This window comes from Hyla sarda, chromosome 10 (genome assembly GCF_029499605.1).
Source record: "Hyla sarda isolate aHylSar1 chromosome 10, aHylSar1.hap1, whole genome shotgun sequence".
NCBI lineage: Eukaryota > Metazoa > Chordata > Amphibia > Anura > Hylidae > Hyla > Hyla sarda.
Genome location: NC_079198.1, coordinates 33122464 through 33147691, shown reverse-complemented (window position 1 = coordinate 33147691; position 25228 = coordinate 33122464). Strand labels below are relative to the sequence as shown.

General features: G+C 45.9%; 1 protein-coding gene across 2 annotated transcripts; it reads left to right on the top strand.

The window, feature by feature from the left end:
* Window positions 1-274: 274 nt before the first annotated feature.
* On the top strand, window positions 275-16572 carry NDUFA3 (NADH:ubiquinone oxidoreductase subunit A3). 2 transcript variants are annotated; one of them, XM_056542461.1, is made up of 4 exons: window positions 275-423; window positions 9280-9354; window positions 10612-10689; window positions 16250-16572. In XM_056542461.1, exons 1-4 carry the CDS (start codon window positions 408-410, stop codon window positions 16339-16341), a joined length of 261 nt encoding a protein of 86 aa, XP_056398436.1. In that variant the 5' UTR covers window positions 275-407; the 3' UTR covers window positions 16342-16572. The 2 variants fall into 2 exon arrangements, with proteins under 2 accessions (XP_056398436.1, XP_056398437.1); XM_056542462.1 differs by lacking the exon at window positions 275-423 and adding an exon at window positions 475-534.
* The last annotated feature ends 8656 nt before the right edge of the window (window positions 16573-25228 follow it).

The following is a 25228-nucleotide window of genomic DNA, read 5'->3' as shown; positions in this document are numbered from 1 at the left end:
GCCGAGAAGTTCGTGACGAATCGAATTTACTGTAAGTTCGCTCATCTCTAAACAGAACCTAAAGAACATCACTCCCCATTCTCTTCAGCCCCCTCCATCATACAGTCCCATGTACAAAAATAAAGACGAAACATTTACACTCCCATGTAAACAACATACACTCCCATGTAAAAACGTCACTCCCTCCATCACTTTTGCCCTATCCATATTCTCCGCTCAGCAGCGGAGGAATACTGATAGGGTTAAACTCTGCTTCCTGTGTGGCGCAGCACTATGATCCAGGAGGCTCCGCCCCTTCCTGAAGAGACTCCGCCTTTTGAATGACGTCATCGCCTCCAGGAGCAGCGCACTTCTAGACACGACCTTCCCGACAGGCTTAGCGGCGCGGTCGCAGGTCACAGGGAAAGATGGCTGTGTTCTCTAGTAAGTGTTAGTCAAGGAGACTTGTGTGACTCGCGGATGGTTACTGTGTGTAACTGGCGGCGGTTGTCGTGGTGACATGTTTGTACCGCACTGACCGCTGCAGAGACTGATGTGTGTATATGAGAAACATAGTGACACTTCTAACACCATGGTCCTTATGGAGGGGGCAGGTTTACACTATGGGCAGCACCAGTGTGTATATATATATATATATATATATATATATATAATATTGTTGCATTGGGGGCATAGCGGGTTTAATGGCAGAATACTTGTCATAGGTTAGAATAAACCAGTGTTTCTCAACCAGTGTGCCCCCAGCTGTTGCAAAACTACAACTCCCAGCATGCCCGGACAGCCAAAGGCTGTCCGGGCATGCTGGGAGTTGTAGTTTTGCAACAGCTGAGGGCACAATGGTTGGGAAACTCTGGAATAAACCCTCTCTGGACTCTTATGCTCTGTTCACACTGATGTTTTTATTTTTTTTCCCCCCAGAAAACCACAGTTAAATATTTCCATTATTGGTTGCATTAAAGGTGTTATCCAGGAAAAACCCTTTTTTTTTTTTTTTTTTTTTTTTTAAAGACCTCAACTCCTCCAGAAAGTTAAACAGATTTGTAAATGACTTCTATAAAAAACTTAATTATTTCAGTACTTATGAGCTGCTGAAGTTAAGTTGTTCTTTTCTGTCTAAGTGCTCTCTGATGACACGTGTCTCGGGAACCGCCCAGTTTAGAAGCAAATCCCCCTAGCAAACCCATTCTACTCTGTGCAGTTCCTGAGACAAGCAGAGATGTCAGCAGAGAGGACTGTTGACAGACAGAAAAGAACAACTCAACTTCAGCAGCTGATAATTATGGAAAGGATTAAGATTTTTTAATAGAAGTCATTTACAAATCTGTTTAACTTTCTGGAGCCAGTTGATATAAAAAAAAGTTTTTTTTCCTGGAATACTCCTAACTGTGGTTTTCTGGAAAAATTAACTGGAAAACTTTTTTTTTTTATATATATATATATTTTTTTTACTTCTACTTTACTCTTATTTAATTACTTTTCTTTAAAAAAATCTTAATCCTTTCAGTACTTATCAGTTGCTGTTTTGATCCACAGGAAGTTCTTTTCTTTTTGGATTTCCTTTCTGTCACAACACCAGTGCTCTCTGCTGACACCTCTGTCCATGTCAGGAACTGTCCAGAGTAAGAGCAAATCCCATAGAAAACCTCTCCTGCTCTGGACAGAGGTGTCAGCAGAGAGCACTGTGGTCAGACATTCAAAAAGAAAAGAACTTCCTTTGGAGCATACAGGAGCTCATAAGTACTGAAAGGATTAAGATTTTTTTTTTTATAGAAGTAATTTGTAATCTGTTTAACTTTTTGGTACCAGATGATTTAAGAAAAAAAAAATGTTTTCCAGGGGAGTACCCCTTTAAAGTGAAAGGGTATTTCAATGTTTTTTTTTTTTTTTTTTTTTGCATTACCTCCTAAGGCTATGTTTCCCAACCAGGGTGCCTCCAGCTGTTGCAACACTACAACTCCCAGCATGTTTTGCAACAGCTGGAGGCACCCTGGTTGGGAAACACTGATGTAGGGTGACAACAGGAATGGGTGGTGGATGTGAAAGTGGAGACAAAACAAACCCTGACTGGTTCCATAGACTTTGAATTGGGTCCATCAGATGAATGTTATTTTTCATGATTTTAGCAGAAGAAAAAAAACCTGATATGCAGGATTTTATTCTCCACTAAAGCCCCATCATTATAAGTGGAATCAGCGAAGGGCTCTAGTGGAGCACCGAACACTGATTTGAATATAGCCGAAGACAGTGGTCTTCTAACGGTATCCCTCCAGATGTTGCAAAACTACAATCTTAGCATACCTGGACAGCCGTTGACTGGGAGTTGTAGTTGTAGCTACATCTGGAGGTCCACAGTTTAGAGACCACCGTTTTAAGATACAGTGATCCCTCAACTTACAATGGCCTCAACATACAATAGTTTCAACATACAATGGTCTTTTCTGGACCCTTGTAACTTGAAACCAGACTCAACATACAATGCTATGGAAAGTCCAGATGTGTGAAACGTGTTACAACTGGAGGAACTGACCAATCAGAATGGGCATTTTGCTTGTAAATCACCTCTATTACTGAAGTACAAGCACTGAATGGCTGTCTGGTAGCGCCCCCTACAGTACAGGGAGGAACTACAAGTTCTGTACTCTTTACCTGTATTACTGAAGTGTATGCACTGGCTGGTGTGTGGTAGCGCCCCCTACAGTACAGGGAGGTATTACATGTTCTGTACTCTTTACCTGTGCCAGGATTAGCTGCTCTTTTGGACACCAAGTAAGGGGCAGCTTCATTTGGGACACTGTGTGTACTGTATAGGACCCTGAACAAGCTCCTGTCCTCTTCATAAACCATTGTTTCCCAACCAGGGTGCCAACGGCTGTCCGGGCATGCTGGGAGTTGTAGTTTTGCAACAGCTGGAGGCACCCTGGTTGGGAAACACTGACACAGTGAAATACAGCTCCCAGCAGATCTTTCTTACTTTTATATGTAATGATTTGCTTTATCTGTATTAGTCATCTACTTATTTTTCTTTAATCCTCACTTTTTCCTATTTTTGGATGACATTTTGGTGCCTTTAGAACCAATTACCAGGTTTCCATAGAGTTCTGGTCTCAACATACAATGGTTTCAACATATAATGGTCGTCCTGGAACCGATTAATATTGTAAGTTGAGGGATCACTGTATTGTATCCAATTTTCTGTACTCACTTGCAGTGGAAAAGACTTCGTGTCCGTGTATGCTGCAGAATCTCTGCCTTTTTTCTTAATATGCTGAAGCTTTGTACACGGTGAATGTAGCTCCACTCTGCAGCTAGATTCCTTTCCCCCACTGCCACAAGAAATGTGAAGTAAAATCTCTCTGCTGGGGAGGAGAGGGGTCTAGCTGCAGGGTGGCGCTCCGTTTTGCAACATAGGAGGCTCAGCACAGGGGAGGAGTTTTTTCCTATAATGATAGAAGCTGGAAGTCACTGCACCCGGAGATTGGGAACGCCCTGTGTGCACCATGCTCCTGCATTAGCATGTTAAGAAGATAGGAAATATTGGTAAAACATGGTCCTGGGAACAGTAAGTACCTTTCAGCGTCAACCGCACAACTAGGCTATACCAGTAGGCTTGTGCAGGTGATGCTGGTGCAGAGTCCCGTTATGTTGGCCATTAAAGGGGTACTCCGCCCCTAGACATCTTATCTCCTATCCAAAGGATAGGGGATAAGATGTCAGATCGCCGCGGTGCCGCTGCTGGGGATCCCCGGGATCCCCGCTGCGGCACTGCACCATCATTACAGCACAGAGCTAGTTCGCTCTGCACGTAATGACGGGCAATACAGGGACCGGAGCATCGTTACGTCACGGCCCTCCCCTTTCCATACAAGTCTATGGGAGGGGGCGCAGCGGTCGTCATGCCCCCTCCCATAGACTTGCATTAAGGGGACGGGCCGTGATGTCACGAGGGGCGGAGCCATGACGTCACGCGGCTCCGTCCCCTATATCGCCCGTCATTACGCACAGAGCGAACTTGCTCTGTGCTGTAATGATAGCGCAGTGCCGCAGCGGGGATCCCAGGGCTCCCCAGCAGCGGCACCACGGCGATCTGACATCTTATCCCCTATCCTTTGGATAGGGGATAAGATGTCTAGGGGCGGAGTACCCCTTTAATGTTTAAAAGCTATCCAATGTTTACTTGGAGTCTGCAACCCCCAGTTTCACTCAGCAACATGCAGTGCCAAAGGTTATTTAAATTAACATTAGGGGATATTTTTTTTAAAGTGACAGGACCCATTTAAAGGGGTACTCCGCTGGAGCCAGTGTGAGGTGGAAATTTGCGCCCCGTGCAGACTTGCATCTGCTCCTCCTCTCAGCTCTCTGAAGATTTCCAAAGCTAGAGCTGGGTGGGAGGGCAGAGCAGGGGGAGAGAGGACTTACACGTGTCCCTCATCTTGGGTACAAGACCCTCTTCATCTCCTCTCCCCCTGCTCTGCCTTCGGAGGACACAAGTCGGCATAGGAGAAAGAACGCAGAGCAGGGGAGAGAGGATGTACACGCCTCCTCATCTCCTCCCTGAGCTCTGCCTGTGTTCACTGAACGGGAGGATGACAAAGTGCACGGGCTGGGGATTTATAGGCTACAGGGGAATAAACCTTGGACTGGGGATGATATCTATGTGTGAAGGGGGGACGGACTCCTGAATGACACATGCTGGGTATAGTCCCTGTTGTGTGTGTATGCTAGTGTATCCCTGTTATATGTGTGTGTATGCTAGTGTATCCCAACCAGGGCTGAGTTATATTAGTATGCTGTGTATAACGCAGGTTTCCTCTGGCTGCAAGGGGGAGGACGAACTGCACGAGCTGGTTTCTGCTTTTTCATGGGGTGTTCATTAGCCCCTTAAAGAGGACATAGAAATGTACGGGGTTCATACAGGGGAGCAGAAATGCACGGGGTTCATACAGGGGAGCAGAGATGCACGGGGTTCATACAGGGGAGCAGAAATGCACGGGGTTCATACAGGGGAGCAAAAATGCACGGGCTTCATACAGGGGAGCAGAGATGCACGGGGTTCATACAGGGGAGCAGAGATGCACGGGGTTCATACAGGGGAGCAGAGATGCACGGGGTTCATACAGGGGAGCAGAGATGCACGGGGTTCATACAGGGGAGCAGAGATGCACGGGGTTCATACAGGGGAGCAGAGATGCACGGGGTTCATACAGGGGAGCAGAGATGCACGGGGTTCATACAGGGGAGCAGAGATGCACGGGGCTCATACAGGGGAGCAGAGATGCACGGGGCTCACACAGGGGAGCAGAGATGCACGGGGCTCATACAGGGGAGCAGAGATGCACGGGGCTCATACAGGGGAGCAGAGATGCACGGGGCTCATACAGGGGAGCAGAGATGCACGGGGCTCATACAGGGGAGCAGAGATGCACGGGGCTCATACAGGGGAGCAGAGATGCACGGGGCTCATACAGGGGAGCAGAGATGCACGGGGCTCATACAGGGGAGCAGAGATGCACTGGGTTTTTAGTGGTCTTCATGTCAGCGTTCATTGCACAGCAGCTTCGAGAGAAAATCATGTCAGGAGGGATGTACAGGAGCACAAACATACTGGAGAAATAACACTGTAATATGTACATTGTCATCCAGGAGAAATCGAGGAGGAGAAAACTGATTTTGGCTGCGGCCGCCAGATGAAATCTACACTTGGAGAATTCTGCGAGTGGAGTTTTTGATTAAATCAGTAATCCATCTAGGACCAAGGGCGTACAGGTACGACCGCGGCCTTTCCGTTCACCACGGTAACCGGGAGGTGAACAGAACTGGATGCCTGCTGAAATAGTTCAGCAGGCATCCCGTGCCAACGCCTGGGCAGGTCCTCAAGTCAGACCGGCGATTTTGCAGCGATTCCGGATCGTATGGGTCTCCGGTGACCTGGAAAATAAGGGTGATTGGGCTGTCCAAAACAGCTACGATCACCCTGAAGGAATAGGAGTGAGGTGGCATGGGTGCCACCCCTCCTATCCCTGCTATTGGTCGGTCAGAAGCGACTGACCAGTAGCAGATCAGGGTGGGGGGTGGAGTGTTAAAGTTCGGTTCCCCCGCTCTGCCCACCCACGGTAGTCCGGGGGAACTGTAATGTGAGCGGTGTCAGAGGTCCCTTACCGATTGCAGGTGACTATCCTCCTCTAGGTGGGGCGGGCGTCGTCCTGCTGGTAACAGGATCCAGGAGGTTAGTTACCTAGCAACATCTGGAGGGCCCTACAGATCTTGCAAAACTAAAACTCCCAGCATGCCCAGACAGCCCCCAGGTGTTTGCACGGGATGCCTGATGAACGATTTCAGCAGGCATCCCATTCACTGCCTTGTTACCGGTGGTGAATGGAAACGCCGAGGGCGTACTGGTACCCCCTTGGTCCTTAAGTCTCCGGACACCAGGGTGTACCTGTACAATGTACTCCCTTGGTCCTAGACAGGTTATTGATTTAATCTAAAAACTCCAATCGCAGAATTCTGCAAGTGAAGATTTCATGTGGCGGCCGCTGCCAAAATCCATTTTCTCCTCCTTCTCGATTTCTCCTGGATGACAATGTACACGCTACTGTGTTATTTCTCCTGTACGTCCCTCCTTACATGATTTTCTCTCGAAGCTGCTGTGCAATGAACGCTGACATGAAGACCACTGTAAAAACCCAGTGCATTTCTGCTCCCCTGTATGAACCCCCATGCATCTGTTTCCCTGTATGAACCCTGTGCATCTCTGCTTCCCTGTATAAACCCTGTGCATCTCTGCTTCCCTGTATAAACCCTGTGCATCTCTGCTTCCCTGTATGAACCCTGTGCATCTCTGCTTCCCTGTATGAATCCTGTGCATCTCTGCTTCCCTTCTGCTTCCCTGTATGAGCCCCGTGCATCTCTGCTTCCCTGTATGAACCCCATGCATCTCTGCTTCCCTGTATGAGCCCCGTGCATCTCTGCTTCCCTGTATGAGCCCCGTGCATCTCTGCTTCCCTGTATGAGCCCCGTGCATCTCTGCTTCCCTGTATGAGCCCCGTGCATCTCTGCTTCCCTGTATGAGCCCCGTGCATCTCTGCTTCCCTGTATGAGCCCCGTGCATCTCTGCTTCCCTGTATGAACCCCGTGCATCTCTGCTTCCCTGTATGAGCCCCGTGCATCTCTGCTTCCCTGTATGAGCCCCGTGCATCTCTGCTTCCCTGTATGAACCCCGTGCATCTCTGCTTCCCTGTATGAGCCCCGTGCATTTCTGCTCCCCTGTATGAGCCCCGTGCATTTCTGCTCCCCTGTATGAGCCCCGTGCATTTCTGCTCCCCTGTATGAGCCCCGTGCATTTCTGCTCCCCTGTATGAGCCCCGTGCATTTCTGCTCCCCTGTATGAGCCCCGTGCATTTCTGCTCCCCTGTATGAATCCTGTGCATCTCTGCTCCCCTGTATGAATCCTGTGCATCTCTGCTCCCCTGTATGAATCCTGTGCATTTCTGCTCCCCTGTATGAGCCCTGTGCATTTCTGCTCCCCTGTATGAATCCTGTGCATTTCTGCTCCCCTGTATGAATCCTGTGCATCTCTGCTTCCCTGTATGAGCCCCGTGCATTTCTGCTCCCTGTATGAACCCTGTGCATTTCTGCTTCCCTGTATGAATCTTGTGCATTTCTGCTCCCCTGTATGAGCCCCGTGCATTTCTGCTCCCCTGTATGAAGCCCGTGCATTTCTGCTCCCTGTATGAACCCCGTGCATTTCTGCTTCCCTGTATGAATCCTGTGCATTTCTGCTTCCCTGTATGAATCCTGTGCATTTCTGCTTCCCTGTATGAATCCTGTGCATCTCTGCTCCCCTGTATGGACCCTGTGCATCTCTGCTCCCCTGTATGGACCCTGTGCATCTCTGCTCCCCTGTATGAACCCCGTGCATCTCTGCTCCCCTGTATGGACCCTGTGCATCTCTGCTCCCCTGTATGAACCCCGTGCATTTCTGCTCCCCTGTATGAACCCCGTGCATTTCTGCTTCCCTGTATGCACCCCGTGCATTTCTGCTTCCCTGTATGAACCCCGTGCATTTCTGCTTCCCTGTATGAACCCCGTGCATTTCTGCTTCCCTATATGAACCCCGTGCATTTCCACGTCCTTGTATGAACGCTGACATAGAAATGTACAGGGTTCATACAGTGATATTCATGTCCTGTACAAACCCCATTCATTTCTAGGTCCTCTTTATGGGGCTAATGAACACCCCATGAAAAAGCAGAAACCAGCCCGTGCAGTTCATCCTCCCCCTTTCCCCCTTGCAGCCAGAGGAAACCTGCGTTATACACAGCACACTAATATATACAGCGTTATACACAGCACACTAAAATAAATAAATATATATATATATATATATATATATATATATATATATATATATATATATATATAATATAGCCTGTGCAGAGTTATACACAGCAAACTAATATAACTCAGCCCTGGTTGTGATACACTGGCATACACAGAGAAAAGGGACTACAACTCCCAGCATGTGTCATTCAGGAGTCTCAGTCTGTGGTATAACACCAGCATGCTGCCTCTCTAGTCTCCCCTATTGTCTCAGTAATCTCCTGGGGGTTGTAGTTCACCGCACCTCTACAGGATATACACCAGTGTTTCCCACATAGAAATCATCCCCAGCCCAAGATTTATTCCTCAGCCCCTGTAATCTTTGAATCTCCAGCCCGTGCACTTTGTCATCCTCCCGTTCAGCGAACACAGGCAGAGCTCATGGAGGAGATGAGGAGGAGTGTACATCCTCTCTCCCCTGCTCTGTGTTCTTTCTCCCGTGCAGACCTGCGTTGTCCGGAGGCAGAGCAGAGGGAGGGGAGATGAGGGAGGCGTGTATGGCCTCTCTCCCCCTGTTCTGCCTTCGCTCTGCCCTCCCACCCAGCTCGAGCTTCGGAGAGCTGAGGGGAGGAGCGGACACATGTCTGCACGAGGCACAAATTTCCACCTAACACCGGCAGTTTGTGACGTCATAGCCCCGCATCCTCCAAGTCTATGGGAGGGGGGGTAAGCTCCCGAGCCGGCTCCAGTGATCAGAACGCTGAGCAGCGGAGTACCCCTTTAACCTATAGACCTAATAAAATCCAACCTGTCAGGTTGTTTTTTCAGTGTTTGTTGGTAGATCTTACATTAATTGGAAGCCTCCATAACAATGACCATAAGAGCTATGCATTGCTGTAAAGTACCATTACTTTGAATGTTCTTCGTAGCATCAGTAACTTTTTTTTTTTTCTCTTAAAGGAATGGGTGCATTCCTGAAAAATGCTTGGAATAAAGAACCTGTTGTAACTGTGTCCGCTGGCATTGGGATTTTGGGTAAGACTTCTAGTTATACAAACAACAAAGCTGCATTTTCTAGAGCACATCCTTACGCACACTGACACTGTCCAGTAGGCTAACCGTGTTACACTTTCTAAGTAAAATAGTACAGAGATCAAATAGTATTATTATAAAAAAAAAAAAAAAAAATATATATATATATATTGTAAAAAGACTATAATCACATGTATAGAAAAACAAATCCCAGAAACCAGTGACATTCGACAGCTAAAACTTGGTGAGGTCCCTGCAATGTAAATACATGAATCTCACTATAATGAGAACAAATTTTAGACATGGGTGTTCAAAAATTGTGCTGAAGATAATCATATTGTGAACTTCAATAGTGCAAAATGCATATATAATAGATATTGAGTATAGTCATCTGTAATGTGTTATCTGGATGACGTTTACTGTGCTGTGTATGCACATATTTATAGGTGCTCAGTCATTTCTGGTCAAAGTGTAAAGGACTTAAAGGGGTACTCCACTGCTCAGCGTCTGGAACAAACTGTTCCGAACACTGGAGCCGGCGTCGGGAGCTCGTGATGTCATAGCCACGCCCCCTCATGATGTCATGACACGCCCCCTCAATGTAAGTCTATGGGAGGAGGCGTGATGGCTGCCACGTCCCCTCCCATAGACTTGCATTGAGGGGGCGGGGCATGACATCACAAGCTCCTGGCTCCATCGTTCGGAACAGTTTGTTCCAGGTTCAGGGCAGCAGAGTACCCTTTTAAGTTTCATACCAAGTGGACACAGTGTAGCAGCATGGAAAACCACCTCACCTGACATGTTTAGTAACCACAGCGGTAAACAGCCTATTGATGATGAGAATAATGCCAGTGCCCACTTATTAATACAGTTCCTGGCGTTAAAACAGAGGAACAGCACAATGTAGCGTTCTGGGGGGAGAACCTCCCTGTGTATTTTATGCTTAAAGGGAAATTGACCGCTGGGTGACACGTGCTAAACCCAATACACAAGGTTATAGGGCAAGTGAACCTAAGTAAAATAATGTATTATTTACTCTGATCATCGTCCCTCTGTAGATATGCAAATATGCTACTTTGTGCAATGAAGGCGGCTCTCCGAGCTTCCCTGCCTCCGTCCCCTCTGCACCGGTGGTAGGTTGGCGATGTGTAAGACTGTAGAGTTGCTCACCATACATAATTGAGTGCTGGGTAGTGTAATTCTTGAAATTCAGATTAGATTATATTTAATGTGTAAATTGTATAATTTTTATCTTTACAGCTGTTATACTTCCTTTTATCAGTCCTTATACAAAGTACGCCGCCATGTACAACCAAGCCGTACCATACAATTACCCAGGTAAGCGGGTGTCTACTGGCGCTTGTTCTGAGACCTGACAGGCAAGAGTAAAGGAACACTAAACCAAGAATGAACAGCTATGTCATTTTGCAAGTTCCTGAAATACATTTTGTAGAAATCTGGCAAAGAAAGAATCACTTGGTTTTTCTGATTGCCTAAAAACTTGTGTGCGTTAAAGGGGTACTCCGCCCCTAGACATCTTATCCCCTATCCAAAGGATAGGGGATAAGATGTCAGATCGCCACGGTCCCGCTGCTGGGGATCCCCGGGATCCCCGCAGCGGCACCCCACTATCATTACAGCACAGAGCGAGTTTGCTCTGTGCGTAATGATGGGCGATACAGGGGACAGAGCAGCGTGACGTCATGGCCCCACCCCTCGTGACATCACGGCCCATCCCCTTAATGCAAGTCTATGGCAGGGAGCGTGACAACCGCCACGCCCCCTCCCATAGACTTGTATTGAAAGGGGCGGACCGTGACGTCACGAGGGGTGGAGCCGTGACGTAACGATGCTCTGGCCCCTGTATTGCCCGTCATTACGCACAGAGCAAACTCGCTCTGTGCTATAATGATAGCGCAGTGCCGCAGCGGGGATCCCGGGGCTCCCCAGCAGAGGGACCGCGGCGATCTGACATCTTATCCCCTATCCTTTGGATAGGGGATAAGATGTCTAGGGGTGGAGTACCCATTTAAGGATAGACTCTTTTAAACTTTGTGGAGGCTGTTTGCCATATACTTTGGGAAATCTCCCGGTGCTTTTGGAAAGGTATCCATATGATTTGTTTCTGATTAAACATAATAATAGCAAAGGTAAAAATGGCACCTGAGCAACAAGGTGATTCAGCCATATTGCCATTCACTTAAACAGACATAACACCAATAAAAACATGCTAACAATAACTATACGTTAATCATTTCAATCAATAAAATAATAAACCATTGGTGTTCATCGGGATCCAATATCCTTCTCTTAGGAGTTTACATTTCCTGCCTCCTCCCCTGATGGTTTATAAACATGCTCATTGCATATACCTGGAGATTGGAAATGTCGCCCTCATGCATTTATTGTATGTTTTAATGTGGTATACAGTGGTCCCTCAACATACGATGGTAATCCGTTCCAAACGGACCATCGTTTGTTGAAACCATCGCATGTTGAGGGATCCGTGCAATGTAAAGTATAGGACAGTGGTCTACAACCTGCGGACCACCAGATGTTGCAAAACTACAACACTCAGCATGCCCGGACAGCCAACGGCTGAGTGTTGTAGTTTTGCAACATCTGGAGGTCCGCAGGTTGTAGACCACTGTTAGAGGAAGTTGTACTCACCTGTCCCCGCCGCTCCGGACCGTCACCGCTCGCCACCGCTGCCCGGGATGTCGCCGTCCATCACTGCCGCCGCGTCTCCGTAGTGTCCCCAACGCTCCTGCAAGGCCTCTGCTTCCCCAGCATCCTCGCTCTCTGTCGCCGCCATCACGTCGCTACGCACGCCGCTCCTATTGGATGACGGGACGGTGTGCGCAGCGACGTGATGACGTCGATGGAGAGCGCCGATGATGCAGGGGATGCCGAAGAGGACGCGCCAGAGCCCCGAGGACAGGTAAGTGATCGTCAGCGGACCACACGGGGCACCGTAAACGGCTATCCGGTGGCAGCTGAAGCCGTCTGCGCTGCCGGATAGCCGTTTATGCGATGGCCCCGACATACAAAAGCATCATATGTTGATGCTGCCTTCAACGCGAGAGGACTCTGAGAGGACATCGTATGTTGAAATGATCGTATGTCGGGATCATCGTAGGTCGAGGGGGTCACTGTATATGTTCATAGGCTCAATCTTTGAATCTAAATCACACTTTAAACAATGGATAACTCATGAGGTTAAGGAAACTGTTAACTATCAAACCTTCATTTACTTTCACTTGTTGTACATGTTTGCAATAACTACACCTATTGGTGTTTATTGTAGAGCCCCTACCTGCATTCAGTACTATACGTGCTGATAGTGGTGTATATTTAGTATTGATAGACCTAATTTAATTCAGTGCTGTCTGCAGTTACAAATGGTGACCTCTCTGTGTGTTAAATAAAACAGCTGGCAAGGGCAAGTAAAAAAAAAAACATTTTACATTTGTTTTGCATTCTATGTTCACACTACTTCATCAGCAAGTTCTTGGAATAACAGAAACCATGATTAACCACTGATGTATTTCATTAAAAGCCATTTGGATCTTTTGCTTGATAGCTCTGGCGTGTCTTTATGGCTTTCGTAATGAACAGAGTCTTTAAAGGAGTACTCCGATGGAAAACAAATGTTTTCAAATCAACTGGTTCTAGAAAGAGAACAGATTTGTAAATGATGTCTCTTCAAAAATGTTAAGTCTTCCAGCACTTATCAGCTGCTGAGTACTACAGAGAAAGTTGTGTAGTTCTTTCCAGTCTGACCACAGTGCTCTCTGCTGACACCTCTGTCTGTGTAAGTAACTGTCCAGAGCAGGAGAGGTTTGCTATGGGTAATTGCCCCCTACTCTGGACAGTTCCTAACACACACAGATGTGGCAGCAGAGAGCACTGTGGTCAGACTGAAAAAAAAATTACACAACATTCTCTGTAGTATACAGCATCTCATAAGTACTGGAAGGATTAAGATTTTGAAATAGAAGTAATTTACAAATCTGTTTAACTTTCTGGCACCAGTTGATTTGAAAACATTTGTTTCCCACCAGAGTACCCCTTTAAAACCATTTGTGGTTTACACATCCTTGCTCCCTCATAGCCTCCAGTATCAGGTCGATGACACTGCTTTCCCCGGAGCTGGAGAGCGTAACATCTGCAGCTGGGGGAACTGAAATTGCTACTTGCTAATCACTGTTTGAGGTGGGACCCCGCTGTGGCCCGTGATTGGTTGAGCGGTGCTGTGACATCCCGTCTGCAGCTTTGGGAAGTAGGCTGTGAGCAAAGACTGACCGGAGATGGGGCATCCTGATATCGGAGGCTACGAGGGGATATGGAAGGTGAGGTAAAGGTTTTATTATGTTATTACGTGTATAGATGTGGGCAGGTGGAAATCCCGCCAGGAGTTTCCTTTCCTTTCAGTGAAGATCCGACTGCGGCAAGGTAGCGATACACCGGCGTAAGTAAACAGGATTTGGGTGCAGAGTAGTAGTACTTTTTATTAATTGTCATAAGTGATATACAGGGGTGGACTACGCGTTTCGGAGGGGCTCCCTCCTTCCTCAGGTCCAGATGAACTTGGACCTGAGGAAGGAAGGAGCCCCTCCGAAACGCGTAGTCCACCCCTGTTTGTCACTTTTTATGACTAGTAATAAAAAGTACTACTACTCTACACAGACTCCTGTGTCCTCTCGCCGGTGTAGCGCTACCTTGTCGCAGTCGGATCTTCACTGGAAGGAAAGGAAACTCCTGGCGGGATTTCCACCTGCCCACATCTGTACTCCTGCATTCTTCACCGTCCTCGACGGGACCGACTGCCATCTGCTCCGGACACACCAGTGACCTGCCTAAAGCAATTATCAGTGTTGTGCCTGTAATATAGCTCAACCTGTAAAGGTGAGCAGGTCCTTTTACCTTTCTGTTTAATCTCTGATACTGCAGATAATCTGCACTATATAGCGCCATCTCTATCTATCTATCTTTTTTTTTTTCTCTCTCCTCTATCTCCTATTATTATTTTATTAGGCAGGCTTAGCACAGTACTAAAAAAAAAAAAAAAAAATTTCGCCAGACAACCCCTTCAAGTTTGCACCGATGTTTACCACATATTTTAACATTACTACTTTGTATAAATATTTTGTGTATTAAATTTCTTATCATCATTCTGTATAGGTCAGGGTTTCCCAACCAGCGTGTTTCCAGCTGTTGCAAAACCACAACTCCCAGCATGCCCGGACAGCCAAAGGCTGTCCGGGCATGCTGGTAGTTGTGGTTTTTCAACAGCTGGAGGCACACTGGTTGGGAAACACTGACCTATACAGAATAAGAAATTTTGTACACAAAATATTTATACAAATGGTAGTTTTGCAACAGCTGGAGGCACCCTGGTTGGAAAACATTGGTATAGGTAAGTTTTAATGGTTAGGCTGTTTTGTGTTTTAATTATTCTTTATTTATATAGCGACCTTGGTCCCAGGGCACTTAACATTTGATAAAATACATGATACAAACGAATGTACAATAAAACGGCAGACTGATATAAAGAGAAAAGGGCTTAAAATCTACAAGGGGAGGGAAACAGAAGGTGAGGAGGGGCAGGTGGTTGTCTATAAGAAGTTAGGGAAGTAACAGTTCCCATTACAATGGCAACAGAGTTATTGTAGGTCATAGGCTTGCTTGTAGAGGGGGATCTTCAGGTTAGTGCTGGACGGTATACTTGTTCATACCGAATACCGAAATTTTAGTCCTGCATGATGTGAATTTTTCCCATACCGCAATACCGGTCGGGCCCCTCCCCCTCGGGAATGAATGAATTATCAACCCAGCGCTGCACTGTCCCCACATCGGGGAACTAATAATATATGATCCGCGAGCGCTGTTCTGCTTCTCCCCCCCCCCCAATTATCAGCCCAGCGCTGCGCTGTCCCCATCGGGGAACTAATCACGTCACCCGCAAGCGCTGCCTTCCTCGTCCTCCTGTTTGTTGCAGGCCGACGGCGCTGGAACTCTGTACTGTACGCTGTATCCCTATGCCCGGGCTATAAAAGATAAAATAAACTTTAACTCACTTTCCCCCGTAGGAGAGCGGTCAGCCTACCACCTGCCGCAGTGATGTTCCCCCTTAGCCGGTGATAGGCTGAGCCCACTGTCATGTAAGAAGCCGGCTTCTTACATGACAGTGGGCTCAGCCTATCACCGGCTGAGGGGGAATATCGCTGCGGCCGGTGATAGGCTGATGGCTCTCCGACGTTGCATTCCATAGGAAGCAGGTGAGGCCGGTACCGGACCAACGGGAGGTGAGTTAAAGTTTATTTTGTTTCTTTTGCAGGCCGGGCATAGGGATACAGCGTACAGTACAGAGCTCCAGCGCTGGTGGCCCGCAACAAACAGGAGGACGAGGAGGGCAGCGCTTGCGGGTGACATGTGATTGGTTCCCCAATGGGGACAGCGCAGTGCTGGGCTGATAATTTATTGGAGGGGGGGGGGAGCAGAACAGCGTTCATGGGTCACATGATTTGGGGGGGGGGGAATACCGTTATATACCGTGGAACTGCCATAAGTTACAAAAATACTGTGATGTACATTTTTGGTCATACCGCCCAGCTCTACTTCAGGTTGCTTTTTAAAAAATCTTGATGGTGAGTGAGAGCTGGATGTGTCATGGTAGTGAGTTCAAGTTCATGGAAGAAGTACAGGAGAAGTCTTGGAGAGGGCTGTATGGGGTGCGGACGAGGGGAGAGCACAGACGGAGGTCTTGAGAGGATTGGAGATTGTTGGCGGCGATCAAGTCAACTATGTGCAGGCTATACTAAGGGTTAAATGTGCCACATCCAGATATGTACATGTATTCACTTGTTACATTAAATAACAATATATTTGCTTTCAGTTCCAGTTCGAGATGATGGAAACATGCCAGATATCCCGAGCCATCCCACTGACAAAATTGGGCCTAACTTGGATTGGCTGAAGAAATTGTAATTCTGAAGACCCAATTGCAGTTTGTGCCCTATCAGAAATCTTCTATGGACTTCCGCTTGTTGTTACCTTTCATGGTCACATGTTGTACTGTCCGCTAGTATTGCAGATATCTGAATGAATGATTCTTCCAGAAAGGGGAGGCAAAAAGGATGTCTCTTCATAAGGTTATTTAAGAAATACCTTGTGGTATTGTCTTGTTAACTTAATAAAATCTACTTTCCCAATAGAAAATGTAATTCATTTCCTTGCTACTGTATATTATGTATTATTGTGTGTGTGTGTGTGTGTGTGTGTCTGTAAGTAAAAAAAAAAAAATAATTTATATATATATATATATATATATATATATATATATATATATATATATATATATATATATATATATATATATATATATATATACATACTTTAAGATAAGTTCTAATAATGTCTTTATTGAGGGTCAGAATCACATAGTATAAATGCCAGACCGGATATAAGCTACAAAGAGCTTGTAATATCCTGGACCAGCTTTGTCCATTTTTCGTCCATGCAAACAGGCCGCACAAACTTTAATCACAGTTTGACATGGAGGAGGAAAAAGGATGCTTGGGACCTACAGTCCTTGCAGTGTCCAGATGGAAAAGTATATATCGTCATGGAGACTGTTAGTACTTAAAGGGGTTTATTAAAACATCAGGATGACTCTTTCAAAGATGTTGGATTTCCTCAAGTTCTTTTTCTACTCCACGTCAAATTGTGATCTTCTGCACCATCCTGGTCCGGGCTATGGGTGATGTTTGCTGCTTCTGCATATCTTGGCCAATGGTTTCACCTATAAGCGCTACCTTCAAGTGAGCGTACGACTTTATCTTGTGAACATCCTATCTGTTGGGTTACCCCAGCACTTGGCGTGCCTCCCTGTTGCTTCTTTTTCTTCCATATTTTTAGCACAAGCTTCAGTGTGATCTTTGTGATGCTTAATGGTTTATTCACATGTACGGTATACTGTGCAGGATTTTATTGCTGCAGATTTCAATGTAAACTAATTGACTGAACACAGCTTCAAATCCTGCACATCAAATCTGCGCAGGATACTGTACGTGTGAATAAACCCTAAAGGGGAATTCTAGCTGTAGAAAATTTCCCCCTATCCACAGTAGTTCATTTTATAGTCTATGGGAGCGCCTGAGATGCCAGAGTACAGTGTAGACAAAGAATGACGCATGTGCCCATCCATTCAGCAGGTAGTCAGTGCCCAATTCCCATCACTTGTGTATTAGTATCAACTAATTTTTTATTTAATTTTATTTAATTTTATTTATTTAATTTATTTAATTTTATTTACTGATTAAAGTCAGATATTAAAACATTGTTTTTTTTTGTTTTTTTTTTAATTAACTGAACAAAGTGAGGTCTACAATTCAACTCAAATGGATTTACTTGTGCCTATGTTGTGTGATAATTTGAAAACCTCTTGATAGATTTAAAGGGGTACTCCGGTGAAAACCTTTTTTTTCTTTTAAATCAACTGGTTGCAGAAAGTTAAACATATTTGTAAATTACTTCTATTAAAAAATCTTAATCCTTTCTGTACTTAAAGTGCTAACCACTGAGCCATCAGCATAATATCAAAACTAACAGGTAGTTAGTATACATTTTTGATCAAAAAGTACAAGCCCACTCGCCACGTCAAGGCCACCTATTTAGAGTGGGTCCCTAACGTCCCTAGCATAAAATGGCGCAGCACCGGGCGGCGACCACCACCGCCGCGACACCAATGCCCACAGGGGGGAAACGACCCACCGGCAGAGCGGCCCCAATGCCACTCAAACCAGTCTATGGGCCGCACCTCCCCACAGACACGGCACCACGGCAGCAACGGACGCCGCACAGTACCCCACCAGTGTGAACAAGGTGTAATAGCTCACTTACATGCTCTCCCAGTCAGACTGGGAGGCTGCCAGGAAAGTGGTCGAAAGTGGTGGTCGCCGCCCGGTGCTGCGCCATTTTATGCTAGGGACGTTAGGGACCCACTCTGGATAGGTGCGGTGTCCGTTGCTGCCGTGTCTGCGGGGGGGGGGGGGCGTGTGCGGCCCATAGACTGGTTTGAGTGGCATTGGGGCCGGTGGGTCGTTCCCCCCCCCCCCCCTGTGGGCATTGGTGTCGCGGCGGTGGTGGTCGCCGCCCGGTGCTGCGACATTTTATGCTAGGGACGTTAGGGACCCACTCTGGATAGGTGGCCTTGACGTGGCGAGTGGGCTTGTACTTTTTGATCAAAAATGTATACTAACAACCTGTTAGTTTTTGATATTATGCTGAGAAGCAATCAGATCATTATACAAGATTGTAGATGTGCACCATGTCGGTTTTCTACCCGAATTCACACTAATTAACAAATGTTTAACTCTCTGGCACCATTTGATTTAAAAGAAAAAAGGTTTTCACCGGAGTACCCCTTTAACTTAAATAATATATTGGGTGGATACACAAGCAATTCAATTTTGCTGAAATGGGTCAAGCAGAAGGGGATGATTTGATATGTTCTAGATCAGTTGTCTTCAACCTGCGGACCTCCAGATGTTGCAAAACTACAACTCGCAGCAGGTTGAAGACCACTGTTCTAGATATAAGCTTATGTGCTGCTGTGGTGCATTGGTTCGGTCCACAGTAAGGCTGGGTTCCCATTACGTTTTCCCCCATACGGGAGCGCATACGGCAGGGAAGAGCTAAAACCTCGCGCTCCCGTATGCCTGTCTATGCGCTCCCGTGTGTCATTCATTTCAATGAGCCGGCCGGAGTGAAACGTTCGGTCGGCTCATTTTTGCGCCGTATGCGCTTTTTCCCCGGACCTAAAACTGTGGTCAACCACGGTTTGAGGTCCGGTCGTAAAAGCGCATACGGCGCAAAAATGAGCCGACCGAACGTTTCACTCCGGCCGGCTCATTGAAATGAATGACACACGGGAGCGCATAGACAGGCATACGGGAGCGCGAGGTTTTAGCTCTCCCCTGCCGTATGCGCTCCCGTATGGGGGAAAACGTAATGGGAACCCAGCCTTAGCTAAGAGCAGAGCTTAGCAAATTTACTTTGAATGTAGGAGCCAGGATTTCCTTTTTTTTAAACAACCAACTCGATTTTTCAGTTTCTGTGCCATGAGCTGTAGTTTTTTGCGTAATATTGACTTGATAAAAAAATAAAAAAAATCTGCAATTTTGGTGTTGGGAATTTTGGGCATTTATGTTTATCGTACATGAGTAAGTAAATATTTGTAGAAAAAAAATTGCCAGGGGCCATGATTGGTCACCTGGGACCAGACGATTAGACAGTCCCCTTCAATAATCTGTTTATAAGAAGAAAGAGGACAAGAAAGCGATGTCTCATACAATTTAAGCAGTAAGAGATACCTCACACTGCACTTCCTACACATTTCTGCCATAGGGTGCGTTCACATGTGCATATTTTTTCCTGCAGATCTTAAGCAGATTTTGCTGCCCATTGAAGTGAAAAGTGAAGCATAAAGACAAGATCACAAAGCAGTTATTCAGACAGGCATCTACAGCGATTTGTACAAGAGCTTTTGTAATACCTCGATTATATACAGTACTCTGTTCCAGCCAAGTATAAATCACTGGAACCTGCATTGAAACAACAATCATGTTGCTATCCAGAAGTAGCCAGACCATCAATGGATCTGTTATCTGTGTGCAGATCCTGCTCCCATGTGCTCCTGCATTGGTAGGGGGCTGTCCTGCATGAGCAGCTGGCAATATTTACTTATTGGTGTATTTTTACGTCGTTCAATAAATGTTAGGTTTTATATACTTCCTAATATTACTATTATTACATGTGCCCCCTGGGAAGCAGCAGTGCAGGGCCTTCTCCTCTGGCCACCTCCTCACTGTCTCTCCTAATGGCAGCTTCTCCTGTACGTTGGGAGGGCGCACACTGACTGAGACAGGACACACTCTTCGCTACCACTCCTCTCTGGCCACGCTGCAGCCCCGTGCATTCAGGAGGTGGCACAGGAGCCTTCAAATGAGAGGAAGTGCAGGAGGAGCTATGGACACCGCCAGGGGCAGCACAAAGCAGCATCCTTCTTAGAAAAAGTGGCTTCGGTGTATCTAATTCTTATACGCCACCGCCGGTGCTCAGGCTGACAAACACCTAGGCGCCAAGATGAAATCCTCAGTGAGAGGGAACAATATATTGAACATAAAAAGCTGTCCCATGAGCAAATAGTTAAAAAATAAGAAAATGTGCAACAAGATGAGCTGAAAAATGTGAAGAAAAAATGGTGCGTAGACTTGAAAATTCTGAAAACAATATGCCCTGAGAACAGCTTGTGAGAGCCGCCCTGAAATAAACAAATACATTTATCAAGCTCTGTAGTAGATTTTTTTTTCGCGCACGTGCGACCTTTCTATACATGCTGTGACTTTTTGATTTTTGCTTCTTCCAAAGCACATTTCTGAAATCTGCTCACGCAGTAATTATTATTATTATTATTTTTTTACTTTGCAGTGGTCATGTATTTATCAAATGAGAGAGTCTCGATGTATGAAGAAAAAAGTTGCATCTCCATTTAAAAGTCACATATGTATTCCAGGTCCAACCTGGCTTATAGAAAGTGCATACGTCTGCAGAAAAGGACATTAACACCCATTTTAACAACATACATGCTGGTGTACCCACTACATTTAAAAATTAATGTTGTGTTAAAATAGAATAAGGCACAAAATAAGTGTGTAAGAATATTGAAAAAAAAACCATACAGCTTCATCCACCAACGTTACAAAGTGCAGGCTCAAAATTAAACAAAAAAGCCTCCAGAGTACGGATATTCATGGTGCGGCATAGTATGTTTTTAAATTTTTTTTATTCCTGAGGAGGGTGGATGGGGGATAGTTGGAGTGCAGCTATTTAGTGCCAGGCCAGCCAGTCAGGGTGTCACCCAAAGTGGTACGCACCCATCCCCCCCCCCTCCCCGTCACTCTCTAGCATCGCTACTGGTAATAAAGGGTAGATAAAGGACTTTGGCTATTAACATAAGGGAAAACTTTTCTGCTTTCAAAAATGCTTTTGTAAGCGGGTTTCCCGGGTTTTGCTTACGTGTGATTTAATTATCAAGGTCGTGAACCTATTTGATAAATAGGTTGCATGTAAGCAAAAGTAAGTTTAAAAAATGTTTTCATATAAAAAAATGATAAATCTCCTTCATAGTGAATGGCTAACCAACAACGAATAAGCAGTCTAGTGAGGTCTACTGTTTACCTAACTATTAGTTAAATCAGTTTCTATGTTTTGTTACTTTTTTTTGTGGGGCAGAGGACATTATTATGGGGACAGCCATCCTGCATTAGCGGTTTGTAACCGCATTTAACCCCTTAAAGACGCCTGACGTAAATGTATGTCCTGGTGAACTGGTACTTAACGCACCAGGACGTACATTTACGTCCTATGCATAACCGCGAGCATTGGAGCGATGCTCGGGTCATGCGCGGCAGGTCCCGGGGACGGTGGGTCCCCGGGACCTGCCGCGTATGACCCCGAGCATCAACCCCTTAGATGCCGTGATCAATACAGAGCACGGCATCTGCAGCATCACTGTCACTGAAATGGATGATCGGATCACCCTCAGCGCTGCCGCAGCGATCCGATCATCCAGAATGGCAGACGGAGGTCCTATCACCTGTCTCCACTGCCTTCCATGGGTCTTCTGCTCTGGTCTGCGATCGAGCAGACCAGAGCAGAAGATAGCCAATAACACTGATCAGTGCTATGTCCTATGCATAGCACTGAACAGTATTAGCAATCGAATGATTGCTATAAATAGTCCCCTATGGGGACTATTAAAGTGTAAAAATAAAAGTATAAAAAATAAATGTGAAAAACCCCCTCCCCCAATAAAAACGTAAATTGGCCCATTTTTCCTATTTCACCCCCAAAAAGTGTAAAAAAATAAATAATTTATATACATATATTTGGTATCGCTGCATGTGTAAATATCCGAACTATTAAAATAAAATGTTGATACCGTATGATGAACGGCGTGAACGTAACAAAAAAAAGTCCAAAATAGCTGCTTTTTATAACATTTTATTCCCAAAAAAATTTATAAAAAATGTATTCAAAGTTTTATTTAAGCAGATATGGTATCAATTAAAAGTACAGATCACGGCGCAAAAAATTTGCCCTCATACCGCCGCTTATATGGAAAAATGAAAGTTATAGGTCTTCAAAATAGGGGGATTTTAAACGTACTAATTTGGTTAAAAAGTTTGCGAGTCACGAGCTCCTGGCGCTGGCTCCAGCGTTCCGAACAGTTTGTTCCAAATGCTGAGCACCCCTTTAATGATGTGCTTAACCGCAAGACCTGTGGATGTAAGCAATAATATACAGGAGCTGTCCTATTCACATGATTGGGAAAGGAATCTGAGCATACTCTGACCTTTGAAGAGCTTCTACTTTTTTGTGATTTGAATCGGCCTGTTTCTGTGACTTTCTGGTTCAGTCACATGAACCTGTGAGGTCTGACTGGGCAATAACATTACAACCTGCCTGGTTTGCATTTGGCCTATAGAGATTTTAAAGCCTTGGCCATTCTGTGTACAGGATGTGTTACCTACCAACCAACCCCCGTCAGTGCAGAGTCTAGCGTAAACACTGCCCCAGCTCAGTCCGCAGCCATCGCCCAGCCAAATGCTGGATTTGGAGGGAGCATTGGAGAAAGCTCATTATAGTACACAGTGAGCTCGGAGGGGAGGCCTGTGAGTGCTGATTCCAAGCCAGGTGCTCAGGTTTGCTATCCTCCCCTCACACGTGCTGTGCCACTACTCTAGGTGCCTACTAACCAGTCTTATGAGGGCAGCTGGAAATTTCTCACCTTCATTGATTTGATGAGTGACAGTGATCTGCATCTAGTGTCCAGCACATGCACGCTTATTACACCATGTACTGACTGATATAAAAATATGTGCACAGACAATAGTAGTGTTTACACCAGACTGGTTATCCCTGATCTCTATGGGTACATGTTTTTGATGGTTTATATAATACACTGCACTACTACTATAGTGTAATGTATTATGCCAGTCAGCACAATGGCTTTGGCACAGTTGTATACAGGATTATCCATGGCAGGCCTGGGGTCCTACAGAAAGATCCCAGCTACCATGGCGATGGTCTACATCTGGCGATTTTCTTGCTAGGCTGCAGATAGGATACTCCTTTAGTCCCGTTACATGCAGGGGGTAATGTTTTGACAGTGGTATGTAACAGGTTAACTGCCCGGAATGGAGGTTTCGCCGCTCCTGGTAATCGTGGCAGGGTCCCAGTTGTCAGAATGACAGCTAGGTTTTAGCAATTGTGGAACAGGGGACCTGTAGCAGGCTGCCACTGTTCAAAAACAGCACCATGGCTTAAAGCTCATTAGTAAGCATTGTCTACAGATGATAGGCGGTCACTAGGGGTTAAGGGAGTAGTCCAGTCCTGAAAAACGTATCCTCTATCCTAAGGATAGGGGATAAGTTTCAGATCGTGAGGGTTACGGCCACTGGGGCCCCCTGCAGCCCGCAGGAAAGGGGTGTGTTGGCCACCACACGAAGCGGCGGTTGACACGCCTCCTCACTACAGCGCTATGGCAGAGCCGGAGATTGCCGAAGGCAGCGCTCCGGCTCTGCCATAGAGTTGTATTGAGGGGGCTTGTCAGCCGATGCTTCGTGCGGTGGTCAACACGCCCCCTTCCCGCGGGCTGCCGGGGCCCTATACAGGAGATCGCGGGGGGCCCCAGCAGTCGGCCCCCCCGCGATCTGAAACTTATCTCCTATCCTTAGGATAGGGGATAAGTTTTCAGGACTGGACTACTCCTTTAAGTGACTTTGAACATGGCATGGTTAATGGTGCCAGATGAGCTGGTCTGAGTATTTCAGAAACTTTCTAAAGAGTATTTCTAAATTACTGGAATTTTTACGCACCACCATCTCTAGGGTTTACAGAGAATTGTTACAAAAAGAGAAAATATCTAGTGAGGGTCAATTGTGTGAACAAAAATGCCTAGCTGATGTCTGAGGAGAATAGGCAGCCTGGTTCAAGGTGACAGAAATGCAACAGTTACTCAAATAACTACTTGTTACAACCAAGGTATGCAGAATAACCTCTCTGAAATACACAACATGTCGAACCTTGAAGCAGATTGGTTACAGCAGAAAGTTTCCTGGTCTGATTATTCTCAATTCCATAAGCCTAGTTATTTATATAAATCAGGTTCATCTATTTAAACTAAGAGGTGGAGGTTTATTACCTATGAGGAGTAATGTCTGGAACTTGATTAAATAGGTAATCATATCTGCACACACTTATTTTTGGTAAATCCATTTTAATATTTCAACAAAGGTTATGTTTTAGGCACCTTCTGTTTCTTTTGTTCTGTTCTCTGTGCTGGGCGTTGTATGTATTGGGTTGTTACAAATATTCTACTCCTTAAACTAAAGTTATGAATGCAGTTTTTGAACCAAATTCAGAGGCGAATTCAACATAATAAATATATATATATATTTTTTTTAAGACTGCATCAAAAACTGGGCTGTCTGTGTATCCAGTCAGATTGCCTTTTCTAGGTATATTCAGTACAGGAGCTGTGACAGTCTTCAGTTAAAGGGGTACTCCGCTGTTAAGCATTTGGAACACAATTTTCCGAATGCTTAGAGCCGGCGCCGGGAGCTTGTGACGTCATAGCCCTGCCCCTCACACCGTCACGTCCCGCCCCCTCAATGCAAGTCTATGGGAGGGGGCGTGCCAGCCATCACGCCCCCTCCTATAGACTTGCATTGAGGGGGCGGGGCTATGACATCACAAGCTCCCAGCAGCGGCTCCAGCGTTCGAAACATTTTGTTCCAAATGCTGAGCA

Bases quoted from the DNA above. Each gene is read 5' to 3' on its own strand.
- NDUFA3 (XM_056542461.1), top strand. The intron at 9,355-10,611 runs GTAAGACTTCTA...TTATCTTTACAG, and splicing joins CGCTGGCATTGGGATTTTGG to CTGTTATACTTCCTTTTATC. The intron at 10,690-16,249 runs GTAAGCGGGTGT...ATTTGCTTTCAG, and splicing joins CGTACCATACAATTACCCAG to TTCCAGTTCGAGATGATGGA.